Below are 26,550 nucleotides of genomic sequence, written 5' to 3'. Positions count from 1 at the left end.
CCGGGCCACCCGTAGGCCAAGATCGCAGGCATCGCACCCTACAGGCTTGTCTCCCACACATTCTGCATCCCGAATGACAGGCCGAGATTTTGGGGGGAGAGGTCACTTCACCTCTGGTAGCCCCCAGTCATTCAAAGAATTTTTTAAATTATGTCAAAAAGTAAGGGCGACTGTTTCATTTTCATTTTTTTTTTAAAGGGGGCAGCGAGATGAAACGAAAACGCCTCGGTTTTCCCCTAAACCTCTCGCAGCTGCCGCGAGAAAGGGCCAGAGGATGGGGTGGTGCTCTAGGTAGCTAGAAACGCTGGCTGCTGGCAGCTGAGGCCCTCCTTGCTCCTATTAAGACGACTTCAAATGAAAGAAAGAGGGGGGGAGGGAGAAAGAGGAGAAGAAAGAAAGAAAGAAAGAAAGAGAGAGAGAGAGAGAGAGAGAAAGGAAGGAAGAAAGAGACGAACGAGTGGCTCTTTGAGGTCTCCCAGGTGACATCTTAAAATACCAGCGGGGGAAATCTCCCGTGAGGTGGGGGAGGAGGCCCGAGTGAGTGTAATCGTCAGATCGGAGGTTTTACTGTCACTTGGAGCTTAAAAGGAATCTTTGAAATTAAAAGAAGACAGGATGTTGACAGGAAATCTGGCCTTTTTAATCAGACCCCAAACATTTTCTCCTTGAAATTTTCACCATCTGGATCCCCAGGCCCTGCACGCGGCAGCCACGTTTAAATGATTGTGACTCTGTGTCTGGTTCCTTTTCAGTGGCATCTGCATCTTGGTGCTGCTCCTGGGATGAGGGTGGGGGTGACTAGGAAGGCCTCTCTACTCATCCAACAATTCTTGGCAGGTGCATCCTTTGGTTATCAAAAGCCACCCCCTTTTATAGGGGTTTTCTGCACCCCCTTGCAAAACAGCAGTTTGTTTTGCATTTTTTCATTTTTCTGCATAACGAATTCAGGTCTGGCTGGAGCCCATAAACTGGGCCTGGGACACTCTGCAAAGCCAAATTTCATGCCCCAAACCGCTCTTGCTTGACCGGAGCGCCGGAAGCAGTCCTGTTATCATTATTCACTTTTTGCTTATAAACTGGGCAGCTAGGGACTCGTTGAGTCTTCTTTTGCTCAAGCAGAAAACAGCAGAGGTCTGCCAGCGCCCCCCCCCCCTTAGTGACCATTGTGATTGACAGTTCTTGCTTAGGTTTGACTAATAAGAAAGGGTGACTTCTTGGAAGCTTGGGTGAGCCCACCGATCAAGGATTTGTAGGGATTTCGTCCTTTTGGTTCTGTTGTATTGGGGGAGGGCGTGAACGGTTGTCAAACCTCTCTTTCCCTCCCTGGTTTGAGAAATCCGCAGTGCGCCTGGGACCTAAGGGAGTTCCTGGGCCGAGCCTCTCTCCTCCTGCCTGGCTTTCCCTTGCCTCTCTAAGTCGCCTTTCCTCCTGCCCTTGTCCTCAGGTGGTGGCACTGGGGGATGTGCCAGATGGAACGGTGGTGACCGTGATGGCCGGTAACGACGAGAACTACTCAGCTGAGCTGCGCAACGCCTCCGCGGTCATGAAGAACCAGGTGGCCAGATTCAACGACCTTCGCTTTGTGGGCCGCAGTGGACGAGGTGAGCAGGAGGGACTCTGGAGGTGGCAGTGGGGGGGGGGGAGGTAGGAAACTGAATGAGAACTTAGGGGTCTCAGCGGGAGCCCCAGAGACAGGCCTGCAGGTCCGACTTTGAAATGGCCTTAGGTATTAGACACTCCTTTGAGGATGTGAATATGTTTGTGGTCCCTTACCAGAAAAGGGCACAGTTTTCTCCCAGGTTCCGGGGTTTATGAACTCCTGAAGCCTCTGGTGGGGCCCTCTTTCTCTTTTAGCACCCCTGTTCTCACAAAAAAAAGGGGGATGCTTAGAAGGTGTTTTGGCTAGGGGCTCGGAGGACAGGCCCTTGGTCAGTGAGGTCCAGGCTTCCCAGCCGGTCTCCCGAGAGGGCGAGAGCAGAAGGGCGGTGGCTCTCCCGCTGCGATCTCCCCAGGGTGTAGTTTCCCCAATGCTTTGAACCCTAATGTGGTTTCTTAGAGAACCGAGTGCAGTGTAGGACTTTGAATGCTGGGAAGGATAGCTCGAAGGCTGTTCTCCAACCCCAGTCTCAAGCTAGTGACCATCCTGCCTGCCCCGGTAGTGGCAGGAAGGCAGGAACAGACGCCACAGTGGCTGCCGCCAGGGGCTGTTGAGTGGGACCCGAAACCCGTCATCATGTCACTCTGGGGTGGAGGAGCCCTAGCGACTAAGCCCCGGGGGGCGGGGCGGGGGGGGGGAGATGGAGACTTGCTGGTCACTGGCCCTTTTAAGACCAGCCTGCCAAGCAGTGGCTGAGCCTAGATGTGGCTGAGCCCAAGAGCCCTCCGGGGTTAGGAAGTGAGCCCCCGGTCCTGGGCCACCGGCTGCCACAGCTGAAACCGAATTGTACTTTTCATCACCAATAAACAAGGCTTTCTCAAGGTTTGAGTTCCCGGAGAGCCGCCAGCCTGCTCCCACCGGGCATCTGGGCACCATTTTGTTCTGTGCAGCTTAGTGTATACGTACAAATGTCAAACATATTTTGACTTTTCAGCATTAATTAAAACCAGGGCGTTATTTGCATGTAATAACTGTTTACTTGTTACTTTTTATGAAACTGAAATAGTTTACATTCTTTCAAACATTTCCTGTTCCTGTTGGCTCCCTTCCCCACGCACAGTTTTCTTTCAAACTTAACTGGTTGCAGGTTGATGGATGGAAAAATGTTTGCTTTTATGAATTAAGCTTTCATTGCTGCTCCTAATTAGTCTCCAAGCCCCTTTTGTCATCCCCAATCTCTGCAGCCTTTTGCAACTTAATCCCAGCCTCGGCCCCCGAGTGGAGAGGGAGCCGCTGGCAGGTCGGTGGCAGGCAGGCGGGCGAGGCTGGTCCAGCTTGGCAGGCCTTGTAGCTGCTGTCCCTATGGAAGCAGGCAGGAAGTGAGGCGGGTCCCAGGAGCCTGGCAAAGTACCAGGAAGTTGGTGCCTCCTTTTCTTTTACTCTGCTCCCTCCCCTGAGGGCGGTGATACCTCCGAATAGAAGAGGCGATGATTCTCTGACATACAGTTTTATTTTTATTAATGTGACCTATTTTGAGGTAGGCACCACGTAGCTCAGGCTGGCCTGGAACTTGCTCTGTAGCTTAGGCTGACCTCCACCTCTCAGTCCTCCTGCCTCAGGCATGTGCCACCTCCCCCAGCCCCCAAATGCTTTCTTAGTGGGTTGCATCCCCCCTCCCTCAGACTCTGGAAGCCCTCAGGGAGGGAAATAGCCTTGCAATATGTCCCTTAATTAAGCACTCTTGGAGCACACAAGGCCCTGGCTAAGACTGTGGCTCCGGGCATGCCATAGGCCGGGCTTATAAATGATTCTCGTGTCCATCCTCTCACCAGCTGCAGGGGTTCTGGGAGGAAGGGGAAAGCCCCCTTCCCCTAGGGGTTCCCAAACCCATGGAACCCTGGACCAGGAGGCCAGACCCCAGAAGCTCCTGGTCTCCCACACTAGAGTACCTCACCTCAATCTGAGTCCCAATACTGCCAGGGACTTCCTGAATGACATTAGGCAGTTGGCTTAACTTCTCTGTGTCTCGATTTCCTTGTCTGTGAAATGGAAGTGATACTGTACCTGCCTTAGAGATGTGGGGTGGATTAAAGAACTCGATACTGGGTACACCAGTTCTCACCTACTGAGAGCAGGTACACGTTAGAGAGTATGTACTTCAAATGCTTGGCACCAGAGGAGCCTTTGAGGTCCCTTTGAGTGGTGACACTCACTGATTCTCTGATTACAGTGTGGTTTGGGTGTGGGTGGGGGAAAGCCAGAAGGTGTGAATTATTGAGTGGGGGAAGTAGAGGTGCTGCAGTGAGGAGGGGGGGCTCTGGGTCCAGGGGTGCATGTGGCCACACCACTACTGTGCCCAGCCTGCTGATTGGGAAATCCCCTCCTGAGAATACACCTGTGATTGACATGGAGAACTAGGGCCACGTTAGATGGGGACCGAGTGGGGTTTGGAACCCAAGACTCTTCCCTGTTTCTTTGACATCTGCGGGGACTAAGAATTTAGATGGAAATTTCTGCATATTTCCTTTTTTTTTTTTTTTTTTTTGGTCTGTCATTCCTTCCTTTTATCTAAATTCCAGGAAGATCACTTTCCAAAAAAGGGATGCGCAACACGCCACCCCACAGCTTTCACAATAAGGCTGCAGGTGCAAAGCAAGGAAAAGACAGCCAAATGCCCCTGCTACTTGCAAAGTCCCTCCCTGCCCTGAGCGGCAGGTCGTGGACTCTGTCCGCCTTCGCTGAAGACTGTAGATGCCACTGGCTTACTTACCTGCAGTCCTCATATCTGTGTCTTTCCACACCTTTGAAGGAGAAGAAAGGGAAAGCGATTTGTTATAACTCCTGTTTGAATATGTAGATGTCAGAGGAGACGAAACCTCTACAATGTGGGCAACGTTCTCTTTGTGTAAGCCCCTGGATGTCAAGGTTACAGGACTCAAGGTCAGACCATGGACTTGGTGAAGGTGTGAAAATTCTTTTGTAAAAATTTTTATTTATTTATTTATTCATGTTTGTGTGTGTGTGTGTAGAGGTCAGAGGACGATTTAAGGTGTCTATGTGCCACCTGCTTTGAGATAGGGTCTCTTGCCACTGCAAACTGCCAGATTGCAGGGGAACTCCTAACTCTTGGCTCTGCACCCCCCTTGTTGGAGGTGTGTTGGTATAGAGGTATGCACCACTTGACAACCAGCTTTATGTGAGTGCCCACGAGGAATTGAACCCAGGCTGGGCTGGTAGGCTTTGTAAGCAAGTGTGCTTAACTGCTGAGCCATCTCCCCAGGCCCAAGGTGTGAAAATTCTTGGCAAAGTTCTGAGCAGTGGTTTTTGCTTTTGTCAGTGCAAAGTAGTGCAGCCTGGGGCCTCACTCATGTAAAACAAACACACTATCACTGAGCCACATCCCCAGCTCCCCAAGTCAAAACAAACAAAATGCCACCTTCCCTTCTGGAGAATTCAGTAGATACTAAAACTGCAAAAATTGCTTTATTTTATGTAAAACCAAGTTAGGTTTGTGGCTCATGAAGGTTTTTTTTTTTTTCTTCTTTTTCAAGGTAGGGGTCTCACTTTGTAGTCCCAGGCTGGCCTTGAACTCACAATGATCCTTCTACCTCTGCCTTCCAAGTGCTGGGATTAAAGGTGTGTGCCACCATACCCAGCAGATTTTTGTGTGTGTGTGTGTGGTTTATTTTTATTTATTTATTTGAGAGAAAGAGAGAGAGAGTGGGTGCACTAGGGCCTCCAGCCACTGCAAATGAACCCCAGACACATGTGCCATCTTATGCATCTGGCTTATGTGGGTCCTGGGGAATCAAACCTGGGTCCTTCAGTTTTGCAGGCAAGGGTCTTAACCACTAAGCCATCTCTCCAGCTCCTGGCAGTTTTTTTTAACGTATATCTTTCACAGGAAAACTTCATTCATCATGGTCCTCTGTAGTGCTGGGCCTTTGTGAATGTGTGTGTGTGTTGTGTGGACACACGCACACAAACAAATCCACTTCTACATGCCAATGCTGTTCCAGCCCTTCACTGACCAGACACCATCACAAATTGTCCTCTAGGAAGTGGCCACTGGCCTAGGCACAAATGAGAGTCACTTGTGCACCTGGACCATTAAGAAGGAGCAGTAGTATGTGGGGAGAGACTTGGATGAGAAGCGTGGATTTTCTAGAGGGAGAGGGGACAGATGGCACCTTGCCAATGCTAAGAAAACCCAAAGGTTGCAGAGCCTTAGACTCAGCTCCTAGACTGTTCCTGTAGCTTCCACAGGTGGGGCTTGTCGGAGGCCTGACTGGCCTGAGCCTGCTAGTTGGTCAGGACCCCGGAAAGCACCTGTTTCCTGTACTCCCCACTCCAGCCAGGGTCAGACTTGCTGCTCCCTGCTTTGCAGCCCCTGGCGGGCTACTGGCCATCGACTGCTGCCCAGCTGTCCACCAGCCTCCTCTGTGCTTCCGAGAAAGACTGGGTGCAGGGCCAAGGAGATGAGGCTACTCAGAGGCAACTTATCCTCACCCCCAGTTCTCAGGTCCTTGTCCCATCCCTCCTGCTCTTAGTCCCCAATCCCCCTGTCCTGCAGACACCTCCATCCCTCTCTGCGGGCAGGAGGAAGCTGCTGAGGTGCTCCAGTGACCTCGGGTAGTGGTGACCACAAGGGTGGCAGTGATCGCTGAGGTGGAATGTGGCTTGCTTCTCTGGTGGTGGCTGCCTACTCCACAGGAGCAAGTTTAGGGGCAGTTTCCACAGGTGCCACCGTTTCTTGGTCTTGTCTGGACACTGAGCTGCCCAACCCTGATTCTCAGTGAGTCTCTGTCTTCTGTCTGGAAGATAGCAGCCGTCATCTCTGCTGCTCTTAGGGCATGTACGAGGAGTTGATGCAACACCTGCTCTGGGCAGGTGCTGCACCTGGGGGCTGGGGTGCGGGGAACAAGGCACAGCCCCCGGCCCTGGCAAGCTTATGGTCTAGGAGAAGAAGCGAAAGTCAGTGAGCAGATGGATTGTGAGTTGAGCCTTATGGGGAACTGCATATGAGTTCCCAGACAGGAGGCCCGTGTGGCTTAGATATAAACACACACCCATGGCCTTTGAACACTTGAGGGGTCGGGATACCAGGATGCCCTGTTGAACGGATTCAATGGCATGGTCTAGCTATGGATCTGATGATGACTATAATGTTGACATTGTGACAAGCAGTGAGGGTATTCAGAGAATTCTGCAAGGACTGTAATATGATCTGTAAATATCTGTGCTCTCTGTTGGTCAGCAAGGTCACAGGTACTGTCTATTACACCTCTGTGGCTTGTGGCCTGCACTCAGGCTTGAGAGAGGTTGTTCCAATTAGAGGTTGGGGACAATACCACTGCAAGTTTTTGTTGTTGTTATTTGTTTTCTTTTGTTTTTCCTATCCTAGATTCCAGACCTCTTCCATGCTGAGGGGTTCCGCCCACAGAGGCCATGTTGAAAATGCCCACTTTCTTTGTGTTTTTGGTGCCGAGGATAGAACCTAGGGTCTGAAGCATGCTTGGCAAGTGCTGTACCACAGAGCCACTCCCCTTAGCCCCAAAAATGCCACCTTGCAACAATGTGGCCAGGGAGAGTCCTCAGCGACAAGATGCCTTTCCAGTGTACACCTGAGAGACCTGGTTCTCAGGGTCTAGAGTTCTGGCAGCAAGGGCTCCCAGCCTCGACTAAACCCTACGTCAATAGGGACCTAGCACCAATGAGAGGCTCAGGCCCAGCTCTCTTCATCAATGCCTGGCTGGCTGGAGGGGGAGGGGTATGGGGAGAATTGCCATCGGAGGGAGAAGACCACAAGAGAAAAGAAGTCCAGAGCAGGCTGGAGAGATGCCTTAGGGGTTAAGGCACTTGCCTGCAAACCAAAAGACCCAGGTTCAGTTCCCCAGGAGCCACTTAAAAGCCAGATGCACAAGGTCATGCATGCATCTGAAGAGTCCAGATGGAGTGGGTAGGGAGGCTGATGCCCTTGTTTCCCTAGTGGCCTAGGTCTTACGCACCCCATCTTTCCAGAAATCCTAAAAGTGACCGGAAAGTGAGAGGCAGGTTGGCTCTTCTGTCCTGGGGTCCCAAGGCAGTCCCTCAGTGTTTCTGTCCCAGCTCCCAGAAGTCTGGTTCTGGCACCATCTTCGAGAGAGGCACCCTACTTCCCAGGGAGCCAGACCGGTGGCTGTCTTGCTTTGAACTCCTTCTGCAAATCAGAAGCACTGGCGTTCTCCAGCACAGGTGGCTGGCTGGTTTAGACTTGCTCAGACCTCTCCTGTTTCTGAGGCTAGAATTTTCACCTGGGTAAGAAGACTTGTGAGATCACCACCCCCACCCCCACACACTCTCTGCGACAAGGGCACTGGAACGTGGGAGCCTCCCTCTCCTTGGAGCACATTCGACAGGACCCTGGAACCACACCGGGGCCAGCAGGGAGTTGCAGATGCACAGGCCGCGGCCTGCCTGCAAGACGCTCCCAGGTCTGTAGCGAGAATTCAGGGACTGCTACGCAGAAGCAGCAGGGAGAGAGGAAGTCTGACTTGGGGATCAGTAGAGTTCCCCCTTGCCCTAACTCATTTATTTATTTATTTTTGAGGCAAGCCCAATAGATTGGTCCTTTTTTTTTTTTTTTTTAAATGAGAATTAGCACACCAGAGCTTCCAGCCACTGCAGTCGAACTCCAGATGTGTGGTGGGCCCCCTTGGGCACATCTGCGACATTGCGCACTTGCATTCCCTGGCTTGCGGGGGACAAATAGAACATGAATCCTCAGGCTTTGCAGGAAAGCGCCTTAATTGCTAAACCATCTCTCCAGCCCTCGCTTATTCTAAATGGCGATGTTGCTGGAAGCAGACAGACATGAAGCTCTAAACATAGCTGGGTACATAGGATGGAAGTCTGACTCTCACTAAGGTGCTAGAAGTTTCTAAATTGGGCTGCCCTTTGAAAAGAACCCCTTGCTATAGACTGTATCAGCCAGTCAGAGCCCTCACTGTAGAAAGTACTTTGTTGAAAGCTAATCTTCACAGGCTGGAGAGATGGCTTGGTGGTTAAGGTGCTTGCCTGCAAAGCCCAAGGATCTAGGATCAATTCTCCAGTTCCCACGTAAGCCAGATGCATAAGGTGGCACGTGCATCTGGAGTTTGTTTGCAGTGGCTAGAGGCCCTGGCACACCCATTCTCTCTCTCTCTCTCTCTCTTTCTCTCTTTCTCTCTCTCTCTCTTTATCTCTCCCTGTGTGTGTATGTCTCAAATAAATAAAAATAAATATTAAAAAAAGAACGTTAATCTTCAGAGGAAGATGTCTAAACATAGCGAGTAGAAACCCTCAGTGAGAAAACTGAACTGAGAGTGGAGAATAGCCCTGAGTTAAGAAGCCAGGTAGTGGCAGCCTCCACCCAGACAGCCGGTTCCCAGCCCACCCCAGGAAGGCACTAACAAGCCTCACACGGTTTTCAAAGGGCTTCAGACCCCAGTGGGAAAGTCTAAACACGAGGCGCAGTGAGGGCTGCATTGTGGCAGGTTGTGGCCAAAGAAAAGGTTTCGGTCTCACTAATAACAGGAGAAAGGCAAACAACATCAAGACGGTTTGGAGATCTTCCATCTTGATTAGACATGGTCACCAAGCCAATGACACTCGAGTGACGCGTGGCCTCACATTGCTCTTGACGTCACACGTGTCCCTTGAGAGTTGAGACCAGCCCCCCTCCGCCGCCCGCAAACTCATCTCCAGCCTCTCAAGGCGATGGAATCGCTAGCCACGTCTTGGAAGCCATTTGGAAGAAATCAGCAGAGAAGCAGGCAGAGATTTATACAAACAGAATGTCATTTTCATTCTATTTTAAATGGTAAAAAAAAGAGAGAGAGAGTATTATTTTAAAAGTTTTTCCTCTTTCTGGAATTTTGAATGGAGATTCTGCAGCCAAATGTCTCTCTAAAAATAGAGTAGAGTTCTGGAAATAACAGTTGTGTCTGCAGATGAAATGTCTGCAGCTTCCAGATGAGTCTTCCTGCAGCTCCGGCTACACGCCGCAGCAAGAGGTTAGCAGAGGCGGTCAGGAGCTGGAGGAGTCAAAGCTGGGGCCTCCGCCAGGCCAGTGCTTTGCAGCCGTTAAGAAACGAACCTTATGAAGAACTTTTAGTAACATGGGGAAGTGTTTATTATTAAAGGCACGAAAATAGGTACTTTGTTTAGTACCACTGCAACTCTTTAAGTACACACTCTCACACCAAGAGGGTGGAAAGAGCCGGGCGTAGTGGCGCACACCTTTAATCCCAGCACTCGGGAGGCAAAGGTTGGAAGATTGCACTGAGTTTGAGGCCAGCCTCAGACTAATTCCAGGTTAGCTTAGGCTAGAACAAGACCCTACCTCAAAACCCACCCCCAAAAAGAGAGAATGTAAAGAGCATGCCCCCAAATGGCAATGGTGTTTTTCCCTGCTGGTGGAACTGTGGGTGGAGTCATCTTAAATTTTTATGTTCTCAGTTTTGTTTCTATAAAGATCATTGATTACTTTTAGGGTAAAAATAAGTATACACACCTATTTGTTCCCTTAGCCCAAAATCTTGTGGGTCCCTCAATAGAAAGAATTATACAAAGCAAGGCCACAAAGTAGGGAGGGACAATAAGCCAGAGGGACAGGACATCGTGCCGAGGGAGCCGACAGCTAGGCCAGATCCCGCAGAGGCCTTGAATGCTAAGCTTACCAGCTCGCCCCAGCGTCTTCTGTCTGGGTTGGAAGGGGAGCACCTCAGCCTGAAAGTCAGGGACTCTGGTGCTGGTGGGAGGCCAGGGGGCTGCAAACGTGCCTCGTACCAACCTCTCACCTTCATTCCCCAGGGAAGAGTTTCACACTTACCATCACAGTGTTCACCAACCCCACTCAAGTGGCCACCTACCACCGAGCCATCAAGGTCACTGTGGACGGACCCCGGGAGCCCCGACGTAAGTGCCGCTGAGCCCCTGCAAGGGAGGGGGACAGCCCTGAGGACAGCCCTGAGGCTCGGAGCGCTGGCAGAGTCTCAGTCCTCATTCCTGTGCTCTCTGCATCCTGTGTACCTGCCTACTGGCAAGCCTAAATCCTAAACCCTCTGGGTGTAACCCCAGATGTCAGGGGACCAGCTGAGGGAGCCGCCTGCCTTAGGGGGTGACTGTCCCCTGAGTGGAGGAAGCTGTGCGCCTGGTGGATGAGGGGGATGTTTGGGCTGGATGTTGGTCCAGGGTTTCCCTGTACCCCTCAGCTGAGGTGGAGTGTGTGGCAGACAGCCATGCACACAGGATCTGGTTCCCTGTGCCACGAAGCTCCTTGGTAACACTTGGCGTCTTAGCGTGTGGCTTGTTGAGGTCACAGAACCCAGGCACTGTGGCTCCAGGACATGTAGATAAGACTAGGAATGCAATTTGGTTGTGTGGACATGTACTGAACACTTCTGTGCGCCGCTCGTCTTGACTGCTGCCTGCTGCGAGCCAGGCAGCGCGCACCAAGTTGGAGAAACAGGAGGGAGATCTCGCTTCTGTGCCCCTCAAGGGAATGGGTGAGTGACTGGAGCCAGCTCTGGCTGCGTGCTCCCCAGCCCCCGTGCCACGCAGCTGCTGCATAGAGGGCTGGCCTCGTGGTCTTCCTAAGAAGAATCTTTGCAGTTTTGAAAACATTTTCATGTTATTGCATGAGCTCTTCAAAACAGCTGAGCCCAAGGGTCACTTCATTCCAGGGAGGTCCTCAGTGCCTCTCGGGACCCAGGAGGCTCAGAAAGGGAGTGTGCTTTTGCCAGGGCCATCCGCGTTGGCGAGGGACACGGGCCTGACTCCCCACCCATTCATTCTGACAGTTGGTACTTGGAATAGGCCCGGAGCTGGGCTAGTGGCCTTGGGGAAGGTCCCCTCGGGCACTTCAGGGTTGCTGTCTCTGATATGGTGCCCAGAGCTCCTACCCATGACAGACAGTACCTACTAGGAACAGATGTGGACCACAGCTCCATGCTGTTAGTCTTGGACCTCATGACCTGGAGCCAGTCAGGCCTGTTTCCTGGCCTCAGATTCATTATCTGTGGACCAAATCAGTGAGCGCAGAACTCTGAGGAGGTGACAGCTGGAAAACCGTTGGGATCCACAGGCCACTGCATGACAGAGAGCAGAGTGTGGCTGTAGCCACTCAGTTTTCTTGTCTGAAAAATGGGCTTGCGTAAAGAGCCACCTTGTGGTGCTGTTGTGTGGACAGGGTGGGTTCATCTGAGTAAAGCACTTATAGGGGGTGACAGGTGCGCCCTGACAAGGCTTTTAGGTCCTGGGTGACCTAAAGAAGAGCTCTTTGGCCCTCAGCCCCACCTCTGTGAAGGGGGCTGATCCCACCCCCTGCAGGCCCAGTGTCAGCGGCAACGTGAGGATAGCACATGGCTTGGGGGATGAAATGGCCTTGTGAGTCCCTGGGTGCCTGGTGCTCTTTTCTCTGTGGACTAGGCTGAGCACTGAATCCAGGGCTGAGCTCCCAGCAGCTACCAGAATGCCTCACGGAAGGAGCCATACCCCTGCTTCCACCCCCAAGGACAGGGCCCACAATGGGCTCGGCATTGAGGACGAGAGTGAGGGCCACCCTGCTCCAGAGGCCTATGCATGCCGGGGGGGGGGGGGGGTCGGCTGGGGAGAAAGGTCGCAAGAGCCAGAGCAGTACCTGGAGCCCCTCAGAGCCCTGCATGCACACAGGCCCCGCCCGGTGCTCCTCAAGGCCCTGGTGGCTGAGCTGGTCCCAGGCAACCTCCATTGAGTCTCCTGGAGGGCCTGCTCTCTCCAGGCCATCAGACCTCAGACAGGCCCTCCTGGGGTGAGCTGGGAGAGGCAGCTAAGGTCACAAGGAGACGAAACAGCAAGAGGAAAGCAAAGCTGGGCCAAGAGATAAGCTGGAGTCCAAAGCTGGGATCGCTGTGTGGCCTGGCACAGATGGGGCACCTTTCTGGGCCTTGGGAGAGGCTGAATTGGCAGCTTCGTTCAAATCAAATCTTAGCAGAAGCTCACTTTTGGAACAGAACAGAGGGGAGGGGCAGTTCTTCTGGTTCCCATCCTTGGGACCTGCTTGCTCCGCCCGAGCCCACCTGGGCCTGAGATTAGGATTCCAGTGGCCTGGGCTCCAGCCCCAACCATGCCCTTCAGTCAGAGGGCCGAGACTAATCTTTTCTCTTCGCTGGCCTCAAATTTCTCCATGCAGAAGAGGGAAGAGGCCAGGCCCCCACATGACTACTGACCCCTGAGTGGTCCTGTACGTCCAGCCTCCTGCAGTATTTCCATGAATTAACCCTCAGCAATCCCAAGGAGGCAGAGCCGCTGCCCAAGGTGACCCTTTGGATACCCAAGGCTCCAGCTGGCTCCAGGAGACACAGGCTGGCGAGGGGAGTCTGGAACATGTGGGGAATTACAGGGGCCCAAACTTTCCTGAGCTGGCTCACAGGAAGTGCTGCTGCCCTCAGGGATTGGCACCAGCCTCCTGGTGGCTGCCCTGCTTGGCTCCTGACCCCTGTGAGGTCAGAGCTACTGTGGAGTGGGTGGGACTGGCCCTGGAGCCCGGGAGGGGGCATCTGTGCATCCCCAAGGCCCGGCTGTGGGTTCTGTGGTCTGCTCATTCCCCTCGGGGGCCTTGCACAGTGTGCCCAACCTGCAGCAGGGTGGCCAGCAGGGGCTGAGGCTGGCTCGGTGGCTTCCTGCCTGTGTGGCCTTGGTTTCAGAGGTTCTACATGCTGGTGTCCCTCCCAGTCACTGGGGACCAGTTCAAACGCAGGTTGCTGAGCTGGATCCAGAAGTGGGGCCGGAGGTGGGGCAGGGCCAGGCCACCCTGGCAGTGACCACAGCTCGGGAACAGCTAACCCCATCTGCCAGGCTCAGCAGGTGCTGGCACTGAAAGGGTGAGACCTGGCAGAGGGTGTGGCCTGGTATCGTCTCCTCCCCAAAAACGTACACAGTGATGGCCACAGAGATCTTCCTGAGCACCTGTCATACGCTGGGCACTGTTGCCTGTTCTGAGGACACCTCCCTGAACCCAGTGCTCTGGGCTCCTACCCACCTGGGCCTCATGTTCCACAGGGGAGAAATGGAAACAGGTTTTGCAGTTACCATGGTCCTGAAGGTTGTGCCTTCCTCTCCTCGCCCTCTTCCTCACTCACTCCACCTCCTTCAAGGCACACTTCTGCCTCAGGGCTGCTCTTCCTGCCAGGGACACTCCTCCTTCACACGAGACACACACACACGCACACACACATGCACACGTCTAGTGTCCCAGGGCCGGGATCTTTATTTGTTCCAAGCTCTGAGAATGCTGACAGGAGCACTGAGTCAGTGCTCAATAAGCAGTTCGGAAATAATCAGAGTAAATAAATAATTAGCCAAACTGGGAGGAGGCTGGAGCAGGCTGAGGTGGGTACTGGGAGCGGTTAGGGGAGGATTCCTAAGAGTTAAGCTCTGGCCTGAAGGGCACGGAAGCAGTGCGGCTTCTGCCAACCTGGTGTGGGCTGGGAGAGGGACACCAGGCTATAGCTGTGCCTCAGAGAACATGGAAGGCGCTGGGGTTGCCCAGGTGCGGGGAAGCCAAGGGAGGCATGTTCTGCCAGGCTAGAGAGACAGCCGCTCCTGGTCTGGGGACCCAAGACCTCCACTACCCTGGAGCATCCTCGAGTAAGGGCAGCTCCGGCAGAGCCAGAAGAGCCCACCCAGCAGAAGGGAAGGGGTTAACCTCAGACCTCCCGGGCTCTCCTAATCAGGCCCAGGCCTGGAAGCCCCAGTTGCAGCCCTGGGTGGGAGCCACTGCCTCCCTGCTGCTGGCCTCCTGCCAGCCAGCTTCCTTGCCTAGCCACTGCTGGGTTTCATCTGCTCACAGGGGGCCAATTCACAGCAGACCACCCTGGGCCAGCACCCGCCTGTCATCCTGCGCGGCTGTTCCCAGCCCGGTGTAAATCTCCTGACAGGCCGCAGTGTACACCCAGCCCCGGCCCCACAGCCCAGCAGGGCACAGTGGAGGCTGTGTGCGCCTCGCGGAGCACCAGGCAGCCTGGAGGCTGTGGGGAACTTCACATGGGCCGAGCGCCTGGTGGCTGGGGCTCACCTTGTTCCCAGGGCTCTGCCCACCTCTGCTGCTTCCTCTTCCTGCCTCCTCTGTGGCCTGGTTGAGGTCAGATTCAATTGGCCTTTTGCCAGACAGACCAAGCCCATGGCCCAGAAGCCTAGCTCTCCTCTCTTGAAGGAACTCTGTAGGCCAGGAACCCCTCCCCGCCCAGGTTTGAATCTCACCTGGGACCTTGGTCATGGGTCTTCTCCTTCCATCTGTGCAGTAGGGGTGTTTGTCATCCTCTTGGATGGGTTGTGACCCTTGAGGTTAGATGTGTGACCTGCTTGGCATAGTCATGCTGGCCTGTGTCTGCCAGCAAGGAGGCAGGGCTGAATCTGATAGCTGCATGGTTCCCTCAGGGACACTGGGTATCTGGCTGGTGGGGGGGGGGCATGCTGGCCTGCCTGGGGCTGTGAGGAAGCCCCTGATCAGACTGGCCCCAGGGCATTGACTCTTGCAGCCTTCCTATAAGGTCAGCCACAGTGTGAAGGCACTGGACTGGAGCTCCTGGCCCAGGAATAAGAGGCTGGTTGGCACTATGCTTCATGTTTCTGTGGGCTGTTAACATCTCAAATCTGCCCTCACCCTTTGGGGTTCTTGAGCATGCCATCCCCATTTTACAGAAGAGACAACAGAGGTCCAACAGGAGTTGGTATCTTGTCCAGGACTATCTGTGCTGGACCTGAGGCCACTGAGGCCTGGGGTGGGCAGGCTGGGATCAGTCCTTCCACACTGGAGGGTTCTGGGCGCTCACACTCTGGCCGTGAGGGGGCTATCTGTGATCTGAGCCCCCTGGTGGGCTTCCCCGGGTGGTCTCTTTCCTTGCACTGAGCACTCTGCTTTTACAAGATTTTGGCCAATCCGCGCACCCCCTCCCGGGGGTTGGAAAGGGTGACAACTGCCTTGCACAGGTGGAGACACTGAAACCCTGAGCAGAGAGACTTGGTGGCTGCAGTTGAGTGTGGTGGGAGACTTGGGCCCAACCCTCAGCTCCAGAGCAAGGCAGAGCCCCACTGGGATCTGCTAAGACTCTGCCATCTTCCTCTGTCCCGAGAGCAGCCTGGGCTGGGCCCTGGCACCACATCCCGCCCTAAGTTTCACAGCCAGGCCCTTGCGGGGTAGTGTGTGCCATGCAGGCATCGTGGAGGAGGGGCCTTGGGCCGGACTGCGGGCTGCGATGTTTCTTGCTCACAGCTGCTTTCAGGAGTGCTCGCTGGTCTCAGCTTGAACCCCAAAGGGCGGGGAGCCTTCCTGGCAGAGGCTGTCCTTGCTGTGCTGCTAAATGGAAGTAGAGCATTGAGAGGCCACGGCTGAGCTTCGGAGAAGCCACCTGCCTTCTCCACACCCTCCCCGGGGCTGGAGGTCAGTGCGGGACTGCTTGCGAGAGCAGGAGAAACGGAGGCACAAAGTACAGAAGGGTGGAGCCCCAGGTGGCCAAGGGAGCTGGGCAGCCTGACCACTCTCACTGTGGGAAAGGGAATAAAAGGTCTTTTCTAATGCCATCTCCTCTCCTCAGGCATGGGCACTTCCGCTGTGCTGCGCTCCCAGCATGAGGGCCTTGGCCCCGTGGCTCTGAGACTCTTTGGCGCCCTGGCCACGTGGGGCAGTGGCTCCCCTCAGCTCCTCCTCAGTGGGGGCTCCAGACAGTCATAGGAAGCAGTCCAGATGCATGGGGGGGGGTGCGGGCAGGGTCCCTTCCAGGAGCCAGCCCTCTGCTGTGGGAGAGGAGGGCGGCCCTCAGCTCAGCTGGCTGTGAAGCCTCAGTGGCCCCTTTGATCACTTGGAGCAAAGCGCATCAGAGAACAGCGCCTGGGGTGTGTCTGTCCTGGTTCAGCATTTGAGGTCACATCCTGGTCTTAGTGTTGTGTCCTCTTATGTGCCTCCCGAAGCCCAGGCAGGGTAGAAGTGGCAGTGAGGATGACCTGTGCAGGCCACAGCATCTCCGCATGGAGGGCGTGATGAGCAGGACCCAGGCTGTACACAGCAGAGCCCACCCTTACCGCCAGGCTGTCCCCAAGCCCACCCTCCTTCCGCCATAGGTGCTGGCACACCGTGTGACTCAGGGACAGGGAACTTGGCTCATTGGTGACGACAGTGACAGGTCTGAGGTGTAGCCTCAGCGTTTGTGCAGTGCCATTGGCTGCCCCCGAGCCTGTGGTTGACAGAGACGCCCAGCTCTTCGCACCCAGGCACTGTCAGGCCAGCCCGAGGGCTCCTGTCCATCCGGCAGGCTTCCTGCTCACTGAGATTATTCGGAATTCATCGTGCCCCCACCCCATCCACATGCCCCTGGCATCTCCAGTGGGCCTCAGAGCTGGGCATTGGCACTGCCTCTCCTGCTCATATCTCTACCCACCCTGCTTGCCATACCCATAGTTGCTCAGTCCCCAGGCCTCAGGGTTTGCAGTGCCAGCTCTGGCCACATTAGCCCCTGGCCCACTTTTTTCTGTCATTGCCAAGAACATCAGTGGGGACAACTGCTTCCAAGAATCCCACTGGTCCCGGGCTCACTGGGGAAATTGGAGTTCTCTAGATCTCCATGAGCTGTCTGAACCATGGCTCCCAGAACCCCCCCTCCATTACCGAGGCCATCTTGAGCTTGTGGCAGGGACTTGAAGGGATCTTTGGGGTCTGTGGATGCCAGATACCTTGTGTATAAAAAGTCAGAAACCAGCTGGGCGTGGTGGCACCCACCTTTAATCCCAGTGCTCAGGAGGCAGAGGTAGGAGGATGGCTGTGAGTTCGAGGCCATCCTGAGACTACATAATGAATTTCAGATCAGCCTGGGCTAGAGTGAAACCATAACCTTGGGAAAAAAATTTCGTTTAATTTTAAAAAGTCAGAAACCAGGCCCATCCCTAGGCTCCCACTGGTCCAACAGCAGTCACGTCATGCTTTGGTAGCCGTCGGGTCACTTGTCCAGCCTAGGCAGAGCAGTGAGGGAATGCTGTACCTCCCACTTTCTTCCATAAATCTAGAAAATTCCACATGTCACTCCAGACCCAAAGACTCAGGCACATTTCTCTCTGCCTGAATTCCCTTCACATACTTTTTAAAGGGGACCAGGTCCAGGAAATCTGACCATCTTGCTTGCTGTACAACCTCAGGCAAGTCTCCATGCTTCGTTGATCCACAGTCTCTGTCTTTATCAAGGCAATGGAGACGGAACCACGAAGGCTCGGTCCATGCCCAGTGTCTGCCCTGGAGAGGCCCAGATAGGAGGTGTGAGCAGAGCCTCCTAGGGGAGTGCGTGTAAAAGACCAAAAAGGGCATTTGAGACTGACCACTAAGGAAAGGAACGGGGGCGGGGGGGGGGAGCGGCGGGAGGCAGGCCTGAAGAGATGGCTCAGCAGTTAAGGTGCTTGCCTGCAAAGCCTAACAACCTGAGTTCAGTTTTCTAGTACCCATGTAAATCCAGAAGCACAAGGTGACACATGTGTCTAAAGTTGTTCTGTAGTGGCTAGAGGCCCTGGTGCACCCATTCTCTCCCTCCCTCCCTCCCTCCCCCCCCCTCTCTCTCTCTCCCCGATGTGGTGGCACATACTTTTAATCCCAGCACTTGGGAGACAGAGGTAGGAGGACCGCTTTGAGTTCGAGAAGAGCTTGGAACTACAGAATGAGTTCTAGGACAGCCAGGCTACAGCAAGACCCGACCTCAATAAATAAATAAATAAATAAATAAAACCCAGGCATGGTGATGCATGCCTTTTTTTCCCCAGCACTTGGGAGGCAGAGGTTAGAGGCTCGCTATGAGTTAAAGGCCAGCCTGAGACTTCATAGTGAATTCCAGGTCAGCCTGGGCTAGAGCGAGACCCTACCTTGAAAAAACAAAGCGTGGGGGGGGGGGGTGCTGGAGAGAAGGCTTAGCAGTTAAGGTGCTTGCCTGCAAAGCCAAAGGACTCAGGTTCGATTCGGCAATACCCATGTAAAGCTGGATGCACAAGGTGGCACATGTGTCTGAAATTCATTTGCAGTATCTATTGGTCCTAACATGCCCATTCTCTCATTCTAACTGCTTCTTTCCTCTTTCTCACTCTCAAATAAATAAAATTTTAATTTTTTTTAAAATTTTTAATTTATTTATTTGAGAGTGACAGACACAGAGAGAAAGACAGATAGAGGGAGAGAGAGGGAATGGGCGCGCCAGGGCTTCCAGCCTCTGCAAACGAACTCCAGACGCGTGCGCCCCCTTGTGCATCTGGCTAACGTGGGACCTGGGGAACCGAGCCTCGAACCGGGGTCCTTAGGCTTCACAGGCAAGCGCTTAACCGCTAAGTCATCTCTCCGGCCCTAAATAAAATTTTAACAAAAAAAAAAAAAAGAGGTAGAAGAAGAGTGGGGAGCCATCTGCACATACAGGGATGTGACAAGCAGAACCATGGGACATCCAGTGCCATGGCTGTCCCTGTCACACTCACCTAGCTCTCTGGGTTGAAGTGAAGGCCCTGGGAACCCTGTCATTTCTGAGAGCTGGTTACTGTCCCCACTTCACAGATGAGGAAACTGAGCCCCAGGTGCACCACTCCAGCAGAAAGTGACAGAATAAGCCCTTGCCAAACATTTCCATGAGAATCTTCCTCTGTGCTTTCCACGGAGAACCAGAAAGAGGACGGAGAGTAGCGCAAACTGGCCAGGGCGGGGCTGCCGGGGGGGGGCGCCAGAGGTCAGAGGGCGTCTCTGTGGTCTTCGGCTTTTGGAAACTTGGCATTTTGTCTGTGGGATAGAAGATGAGTGATTGAGAAATGTGTGATGGGGGAAGTGCCTGGACAGTTGGTACCATTCCAGAGGTGTCCCTTAGCCCTCAGCAGGCTGTGGGAAGGCAGGGGCATGGTGAACCTGAGCGTGCCTGTGCCTCCGGGCCTGGGGATAGGCCAGGCCTCCTGCGCAGGGGCAGGGTGGGGGACTGTGTACCAAGTGTGATGCTGCCACTGGGTTCCTTGACCCTGCTCTAGGAAGGGACGGGAGAGAATCCAGCCCTTCCTTATATGCTGGAGCCTCTGCCCAGTGCCCCATCCAAGGCCCAGAGAGGGGACAGTGTGTTCAGGAGCCAGGGAGGCCACCCTCCTAAGGTGTCACCCTGAGCTGCTTCCCCTCCCCCAGTCTGTTGCCTCATTTTCCCCTGGTGCCAAACCGTTGGGGAAATTGGGTAGCTTGGATCTTGATTTCACAGATCGGCACTGGCTGACGAGTAACAGATGGGCTCTGTGTGCTCCACAGGGCACCGACAGAAACTGGAAGACCAGACCAAGACATTCCCTGACCGCTTTGGGGACCTGCGCATGCGGGTGACGCCGAGCACACCCAGCCCCCGTGGCTCACTCAGCACCACGGGCCACTTCAGCAGCCAGACCCAGACCCCAATCCAAGGTACGGACGGGCAGAGGCCTGTAAGGGAGCCAGCACATGGCCCATCCTCTTCAGGACAAACGCCTTGGGAAGAGGGTGACAGCTGGCACAGCTTACACTATGGGGGTGTCTCCTGAGGGTCCCTGTGTGCGGGGCCGCCCCATTCACTCAGTAGACACTCACTGATTTAGGCACAGAGACTCCAGGGATCAGGACAAGCAGACAGAGCTTGCCATCCTGGGGACTTAAGTTTAACCCTATAGAGCCGGGGCCACTGTGGTACCAGTGTGCACCTTCCCCTCCAGTCTCGGCTTCCTCACGGCAAAGAAAGGTGAGGCAGACATCTGTTCACGGGGGTGTGTGCTCATGTCAGAATCATTCAAGTGGGGTGCCAGCATGTCTCCTGAATAAGGGACACGGCAGGAGGGGAGCTGTCCCTGCTGCGTAGGCAGGTGCCCTGCAGTCAGGCAGCCAGTGCTACACCTCTGTGCTGTGAGCCAGGCACAGGGGTCACAGGCGGCCGGCCCAGGCTGCACAAGGGCAGACACTAAGCTGCATGGCTGGCTGCCGCCTTGCACCGTGCCTGCTTCCCCACAGATCGTCAGGGCTGGCTTGGGGCTCTTGTGGCCAATGAGTGAACTGAGGCTGAGGACGGTCAGAGCCACCCGTGGACCACACGGGCAGCAGTGGTCAGGTCCAATGTCTCCCCATACCCACCCCCACCATCTCGGCCCCTCTGCAGAGTAAGAAGGATCTGGGTAGGCCTTGGAGGCCGGTGCCCATGTGCTCCTGCCTCTGCCCTCCTCCACACTGGGTCTCATCTAAGAGAAGCTTTGCCTAGCACAGTGCATTGTGCCCAGGGCATGATGGCAGAGGCTCGATGCCACCCTGCAATGGGAAGGGAAGCGGGAAGCTGGCCCATGGTGATACCACAGGCTCACAGGGGTCGAGATGCAGCTCTTGAGCTCTGCCCTCAGAAGGTGCCCTGCACCCAGCACATACTCACCCATGCCCAGAAGCTGTCCCTGCTCCCATGCCCACAGGCCAGAAACCGCAGGTCACTGCAGCCCCACATACCAGCCCTGCCCTGGGGAGCTCTGCCTGACGGGGACTGGGATCTAGCTGAGGACACCTCAAAACCCAACAAGGCTAAACAGTGCTTTCTGCCTACCACCCCCTTGCAGTGGGAGAGGTCATATCTGCCCTCCCATGGTGGGAGGCATGGTTTGGGAATCTGTGCCCACAGAAGGCAGAGGCAGTCTCTCCTAGCCTTCACCCAGCCCTGGGCTGGGCTTGGTCTTGCCTGGAGGAGCAGAGGTGTGGCCCATGGGCCATGGCTGACTAGGCCTCTTGCATCCTGAAATGGGGCCCCATCCCCTTATTAGCTACCCACAACCCTAGGCCACAGGTACCCCTCAGCTTGTGCCCTGCGGGTACAAGGAAGGGTTCTGGATAGTCACGACACCAAAGGGCATTCACTTTGCCATCAAGTCTACCTAACCGGTCTGGTCCTGTCTCACATTGGCTGTGTGACCTTAGGCAAGTCACCTAACTTCTCTGAGCCCATTTTCTCATCCACAAAGTGGGAAAAAGAGGTTCCTGCTTCTGGGCTTTGGCAGACCCAGCTGGAAGGAGTCACACCCATCTCAAGGGATCCCTTCATAACCCCCCACCACCTCCTCTTCCCTTCGTGCCTGTTCATAGCTTTGACCCCCAGTTTTGGTCACTGCAGGCAATGCGGAGGCCCTGCTTACCCGCCCCCCCAGCTGCAGCGGCCCACAATTGGGGCTTCTCACAGCTCAAAGGGCCCATTCAGCCACCATGCAGCAGCTGAGGCAATTTGAAGAAGAAAATAAACACTGCCTTGCGCTGCCGGGTTAGCTGCTCCGCAGTGGCCCCGGCAGCTCGGGTTTCCTGGGGCAGCGGGGCTGGGGATGGGCACAGGAACCCAAGGAAGCTGCCCAGGCTCTCTGAGGGAGTGTCTGGACAAGTACTTCCCCCATAATCCTGGGGAAGAGGTGGAGGCCTTGAAGAGGGAGGAGGGTGGGGACAGTAGCAGGTCCAGGTAGCTCAAGGCTTTCTGAACTCCTGAGGGGCCATACTCTGGGCCTTCCACAGCAGGGCCCCCCGCTGTCCCGTCTCAGGTCCTGTTTGGGTTCCTTTGCCTTGAGAACCGGATCCTGTCATGTGGGCTCAGCATGGAGTGTGCCTCTCCTCTTGTCTGGGCCTTGTGGTGCCCTCTCTCTGGGGTCACTGGATGCTGGCAGGTGTCAGCCATCTCTGCTACTTAGGCTTCAAGGCAGAATGACCAGCCAGGGAGGTGATGTCCCCAGAAGGTTCCAACTGCCTCAGCCCTTGCCCCTTCTTCCCACCTTAAGTCAGGTAGCTCTCCATGGTGACCCTCAGCCAGGACCAGATCCACTGCAGAGGGAAGTACACTTGAGGAGAGTCGGGTCACCTGAGGTCACCTAGCACCTGAGGTGGAGATCAGGACGCAGGAAGCTTAAACACTGCATCCCCAGGCTCGCCTTGCTTGTGACCAACAGGCCCTGAAAGCCTGATCTCCTGGCCCTTAGTCCATGGAGGGAGGACAGAGGGGCTGAGGACAAGTGATTTCATCTCTGGGCCACTGCTGCCAGGGTACAGGAAGGGCCTTGAGTCAGGGTCTCATCTCAGCAGAGTCCTGGCCAGGGCAGTTCTAGGCATCCTGGCTCTTGCAAGGGGGTCACAGCAGCTGCATCTCTGCACAGGTCCCACGGTGCCCAGTGCCATCTGAAGTGTTTCCACGAACTTGACCTTACACACTGTTAGAGTCCCTGATAAGCTGATATGGAGACGTAAAGTGGCTTGCCAAAGAACACGCGGGCAGTGAGCATCAAAGCCAAGATGGCTGTCCAGCCCAAGGCCACAGTCACCCCTGACGGCCGCTCAGCCGTGGGAAGGCCCGGTGTTCTCTGTGACCTATGCCTCGCCGCCGCTTCCCCACCAGTGGGGTTACATTGGCTCCCCAACTTTATTTTGGGATCTGGGATTACAAAAGTAGGGGAACAGGCTGGCACCCCCTTACCTTAGAGACCACTGAGGAGCCTGGCTCCGGGGTGGTCATGTACTTTCCGGCTACACATTGGCCAGGTTGGGGGCTGGACTGCCAAATGCATCTGTCTGGCTTTCCTTTTTGTAGCTGAGCAAGTGAAGGTGTCAGCTGGTGGTTGTCCTGTGACCACCAGGCAGCGGCATCCTGCAGGGCAGTCTGGGGGACACAGGCCCAGTAGAGGGGTGGAGAACTTGTAGGACAGAGGTCAGACCTCCTAGAAACCCAGCACCCCAACTAAGGTCCGCCTGGGTGTAGAGCATGCACACTCACACGCGCGTGCATGGCCCATCTCAGCAGAGAGCAGAGGCCCTGCGGTGAGCTCCAGTCACCTGCGCCGCACCAAGAGGCAGCCTGTCCCCACGGCCCCAGCTTCCTGGTCTTCAGGGGCAGGATCCAGTTCCCACCCTCACCGAGACCCTCTCCACAGAGACCTTTGGGAGCCCTATCCCTTCCTGTTGGAAAGAAAGGCCACACAGAGATAAAGAAGGCCTACAGGAGGCCGTGCAGGTCAGGGTCCACTTCCAGTTGGGTCTGCACCGGGGTCCCCACAACCCATATGAGACAGAGCCAGAGATCCCCAGAGGGGTCACTGAGCCGGGAGAGGGTCCCTGGGGTGTCTGACACTGCACCTGACCCTCCCGCTTGCTGTCCCCAGGCTCTTCGGACCTGAACCCCTTCTCGGACCCCCGTCAGTTTGACCGCTCCTTCCCAGCGCTGCAAAGCCTCACCGAGAGCCGCTTCCCAGACCCCAGGATGCATTACCCAGGCGCCATGTCGGCCGCCTTCCCCTACAGCGCCACGCCATCGGGCACCAGCCTGGGCAGCCTGAGCGTGGCGGGCATGCCGGCCAGCAGCCGCTTCCACCACACCTACCTCCCGCCGCCCTACCCCGGCGCCCCGCAGAGCCAGAGCGGGCCCTTCCAGGCCAACCCCGCGCCCTACCACCTCTTCTACGGGGCCTCCTCGGGCTCCTACCAGTTCTCCATGGCCACCTCGGGCGGCGAGCGCTCACCCACCCGCATGCTGACCTCCTGCCCCGGCGCTGCCACCTCGGTGGCCACCGGCAACCTCATGAACCCCAGCCTGGGCCAGGCAGACGGCGTGGAGGCAGATGGCAGCCACAGCAACTCACCCACAGCCCTGAGCACACCAGGCCGCATAGACGAGGCTGTATGGCGGCCCTACTGACCCACCAGGGCACTGAACAGACTTGGGCCTGGTCCCAGGGGCCAGAGCTGGCAGCGGCTCAGAGAGCATCTGTCCAGCAGCAGCATTGTACAGAGGGGGCCCCCCAGGGCACTGCCCCAGCCCAGACCCACAACCTCTCACCCAATGGGTCTCCTGCCACCTCCCCAGACCCACTTGCGGCTCACCCAGGGCTCTCTCCTGGGTCAGAGGCTCCCTCCACTAATGAGAAGGCCTTTGTCCCCAGGATAAGCTCAGGGCCCAGAAGGGGTCCCTAGACCTCCACCTCCCTCACATACTTCCACCTGAGGCTCAGACCTCCCTCTGCCCCTGAGATGCTTCTCCTTACTGTAGATAGAGGGAGGACCCGGGACACACCAGACCCCAACCTGGTTCCCCCCATCCAAGAACTCTTGGTCCGTCCCAGCTGCCTGGGGATTGAGGATACTAGGCCCCTAAGCAAAGACATCCCCAGCAGCAGGTCCCTAGAGCAGGAGCCTTAACTCCTCTGTGTGAATTCCAGTCAGGAAGTCCAAGTTGGTTCTCTCCACCTTCACAGTCAGGGACAAGTGGGCCCTAGCAGAAGCCTTGAGATGGAGGGTATGGGGTGACCAGCATCCCTGTCCTGCTAGGTCCAACCCAGCTGTGCCCTGCCCCTAGCCTTCTGACGTACAGCTTTTGCTCTCACTCTCACCTGTTTATACCCAAGAAGCAAATCTCAAAACCACAACCAGTTTTTAAAACTGATTTTAGTACAAGCAGCTTCATCAAACGTTTTCAGACAGGGTCTCCGACATAAGCTCTGTGGTTTCAGACGCGCCCTGCCAGCTGCCTTCCGAGAAGGTAGCGTCATCAGGGTCCTGCCACCTACAGATGTCACATTCCTCCACACAAGGGACCAAGGGAAGTGCCAAGAGCGCACATCTGCGCCCAGGAGGCCTGGTGGGGTGGGGTGGGGGGGCGCAGAAGCACATGCGTGTGATGGCCAAAGCTACCTGTACACAGAGGTCAGTTGGGGCGGGAGGACGGGAAAGGGACAAGAGAGCTCTTGCCAGGGCTGGCCCGCAAGTGGTTTTTATATGGCTTGAGCCACATCCTCTGTGACTGTGGAAATCTCCCCCATGCTGCTCCTCAGGGCCAGTCTCTGCTGCAGCACTTGGTCTCTGCCACCCACCCACCTCCTAGCCGCCACATACGCCCTCCGGCAAGTTAGGAAGTCCCCGCGGGCTATGCAGTCACGTCTGCCGCGGTTCCTCTTGTCCAGTGCTCTCGGGAGGAAGCACTCCCCACCTAGCAGCTCCTGACACCCAGATGGCCTCCACGCTCCTCAGGAAGCAGAGACACCCACGGCACTCCTGCCTGCTTTGCTTCTGTGGTGGAGACTGGTTCGGGCCAATAAGGGAGGTACCTTTGGAGTGCCCAGTGCCCAGCACTGGCATAGCCCCACCCCAGATAACTGCCCGTCCTGATAACCCAAACCCTGGTGGGGCTAGGAAGTAAACTTCCCCTCCCTCTTCCTCCCCCGCTGACAAAGTAATGGCCGAGTCTGTTGGTTCCATGGTGGGTACAGACAGCCTGGGCTGGTAGAAAATGGGTCCTTATTTGCAAGGCTGCTTTAAAGCTGTGCTGCCTGGAAGCTCCGAGGGACGAGAACGCACAGGAAAGCTGAAGGGTCGTGATGCGATGTTACTGTAAGTGTGGGTGGAGGGTCCTGCGCCTTTGACATACTGTCCCTGGGGTGTCAGTGCCCATCCTATGCAGGTCTTCCTGAAACCATCCCAGAGCTGAGGTGGGCAGGGGAGGGACTGCTTTGCACTATCGTTTGCTTGGTGTGTTTGTTTTTCATGCACAACTTGCTTGTACAGTAAACTGCCCGTCTTGGGAACTATTTAACTGTAAAATGGAAATTGTATTTGTTACAATAATATAACGTGTTGAAGGATCCTGTGCTGGGGTTGTTTGCATATAGGGAAGGGTGGAACCTCCTGCTCTTGCCCAGGAGGGGGATCTCGGCATTGGGCAAGAGAAACAAAACAGCCTGCTGTGTGTGAGACACAGCCAGACAGCGTGGCCCAATGACAGTGGACAACCTGCCCTTTGGATTGGGCCAGGACTCCAGAACATCAGCTAGGCCTTCAAGATGCCACTAGCCCTCCCTCCCTCAGATGGTCTTGTCTGTCACATGGAGGCAGGAGCCACTGTCAGAAGCTTGTCTCCTAGATGCAGATGTGGGAAGGGGCAGAGTGTGAG

General features: G+C 55.4%; 1 protein-coding gene across 1 annotated transcript in view; it reads left to right on the top strand.

The window, feature by feature from the left end:
• Runx3 (RUNX family transcription factor 3) overlaps positions 1–26,242 on the top strand; it is a 65,367-nt gene extending 39,125 nt beyond the window's left edge. The window contains exons 3-6 of the mRNA XM_004657504.2: positions 1,445–1,601; positions 10,430–10,534; positions 19,893–20,042; positions 23,771–26,242. Of these exons, the coding sequence (XP_004657561.1) occupies positions 1,445–1,601; positions 10,430–10,534; positions 19,893–20,042; positions 23,771–24,303 (945 nt within the window). The 3' untranslated portion in view covers positions 24,304–26,242. The remainder of the gene's footprint in view (positions 1–1,444; positions 1,602–10,429; positions 10,535–19,892; positions 20,043–23,770) is intronic.
• The last annotated feature ends 308 nt before the right edge of the window (positions 26,243–26,550 follow it).

The sequence above is a fragment of the Jaculus jaculus genome, chromosome 5, assembly GCF_020740685.1.
Source record: "Jaculus jaculus isolate mJacJac1 chromosome 5, mJacJac1.mat.Y.cur, whole genome shotgun sequence".
Taxonomy (NCBI): Eukaryota; Metazoa; Chordata; class Mammalia; order Rodentia; family Dipodidae; genus Jaculus; species Jaculus jaculus.
The sequence above is the reverse complement of the archived record's forward strand: the minus strand, read 5'-3'. Positions and strand labels throughout refer to the sequence as shown.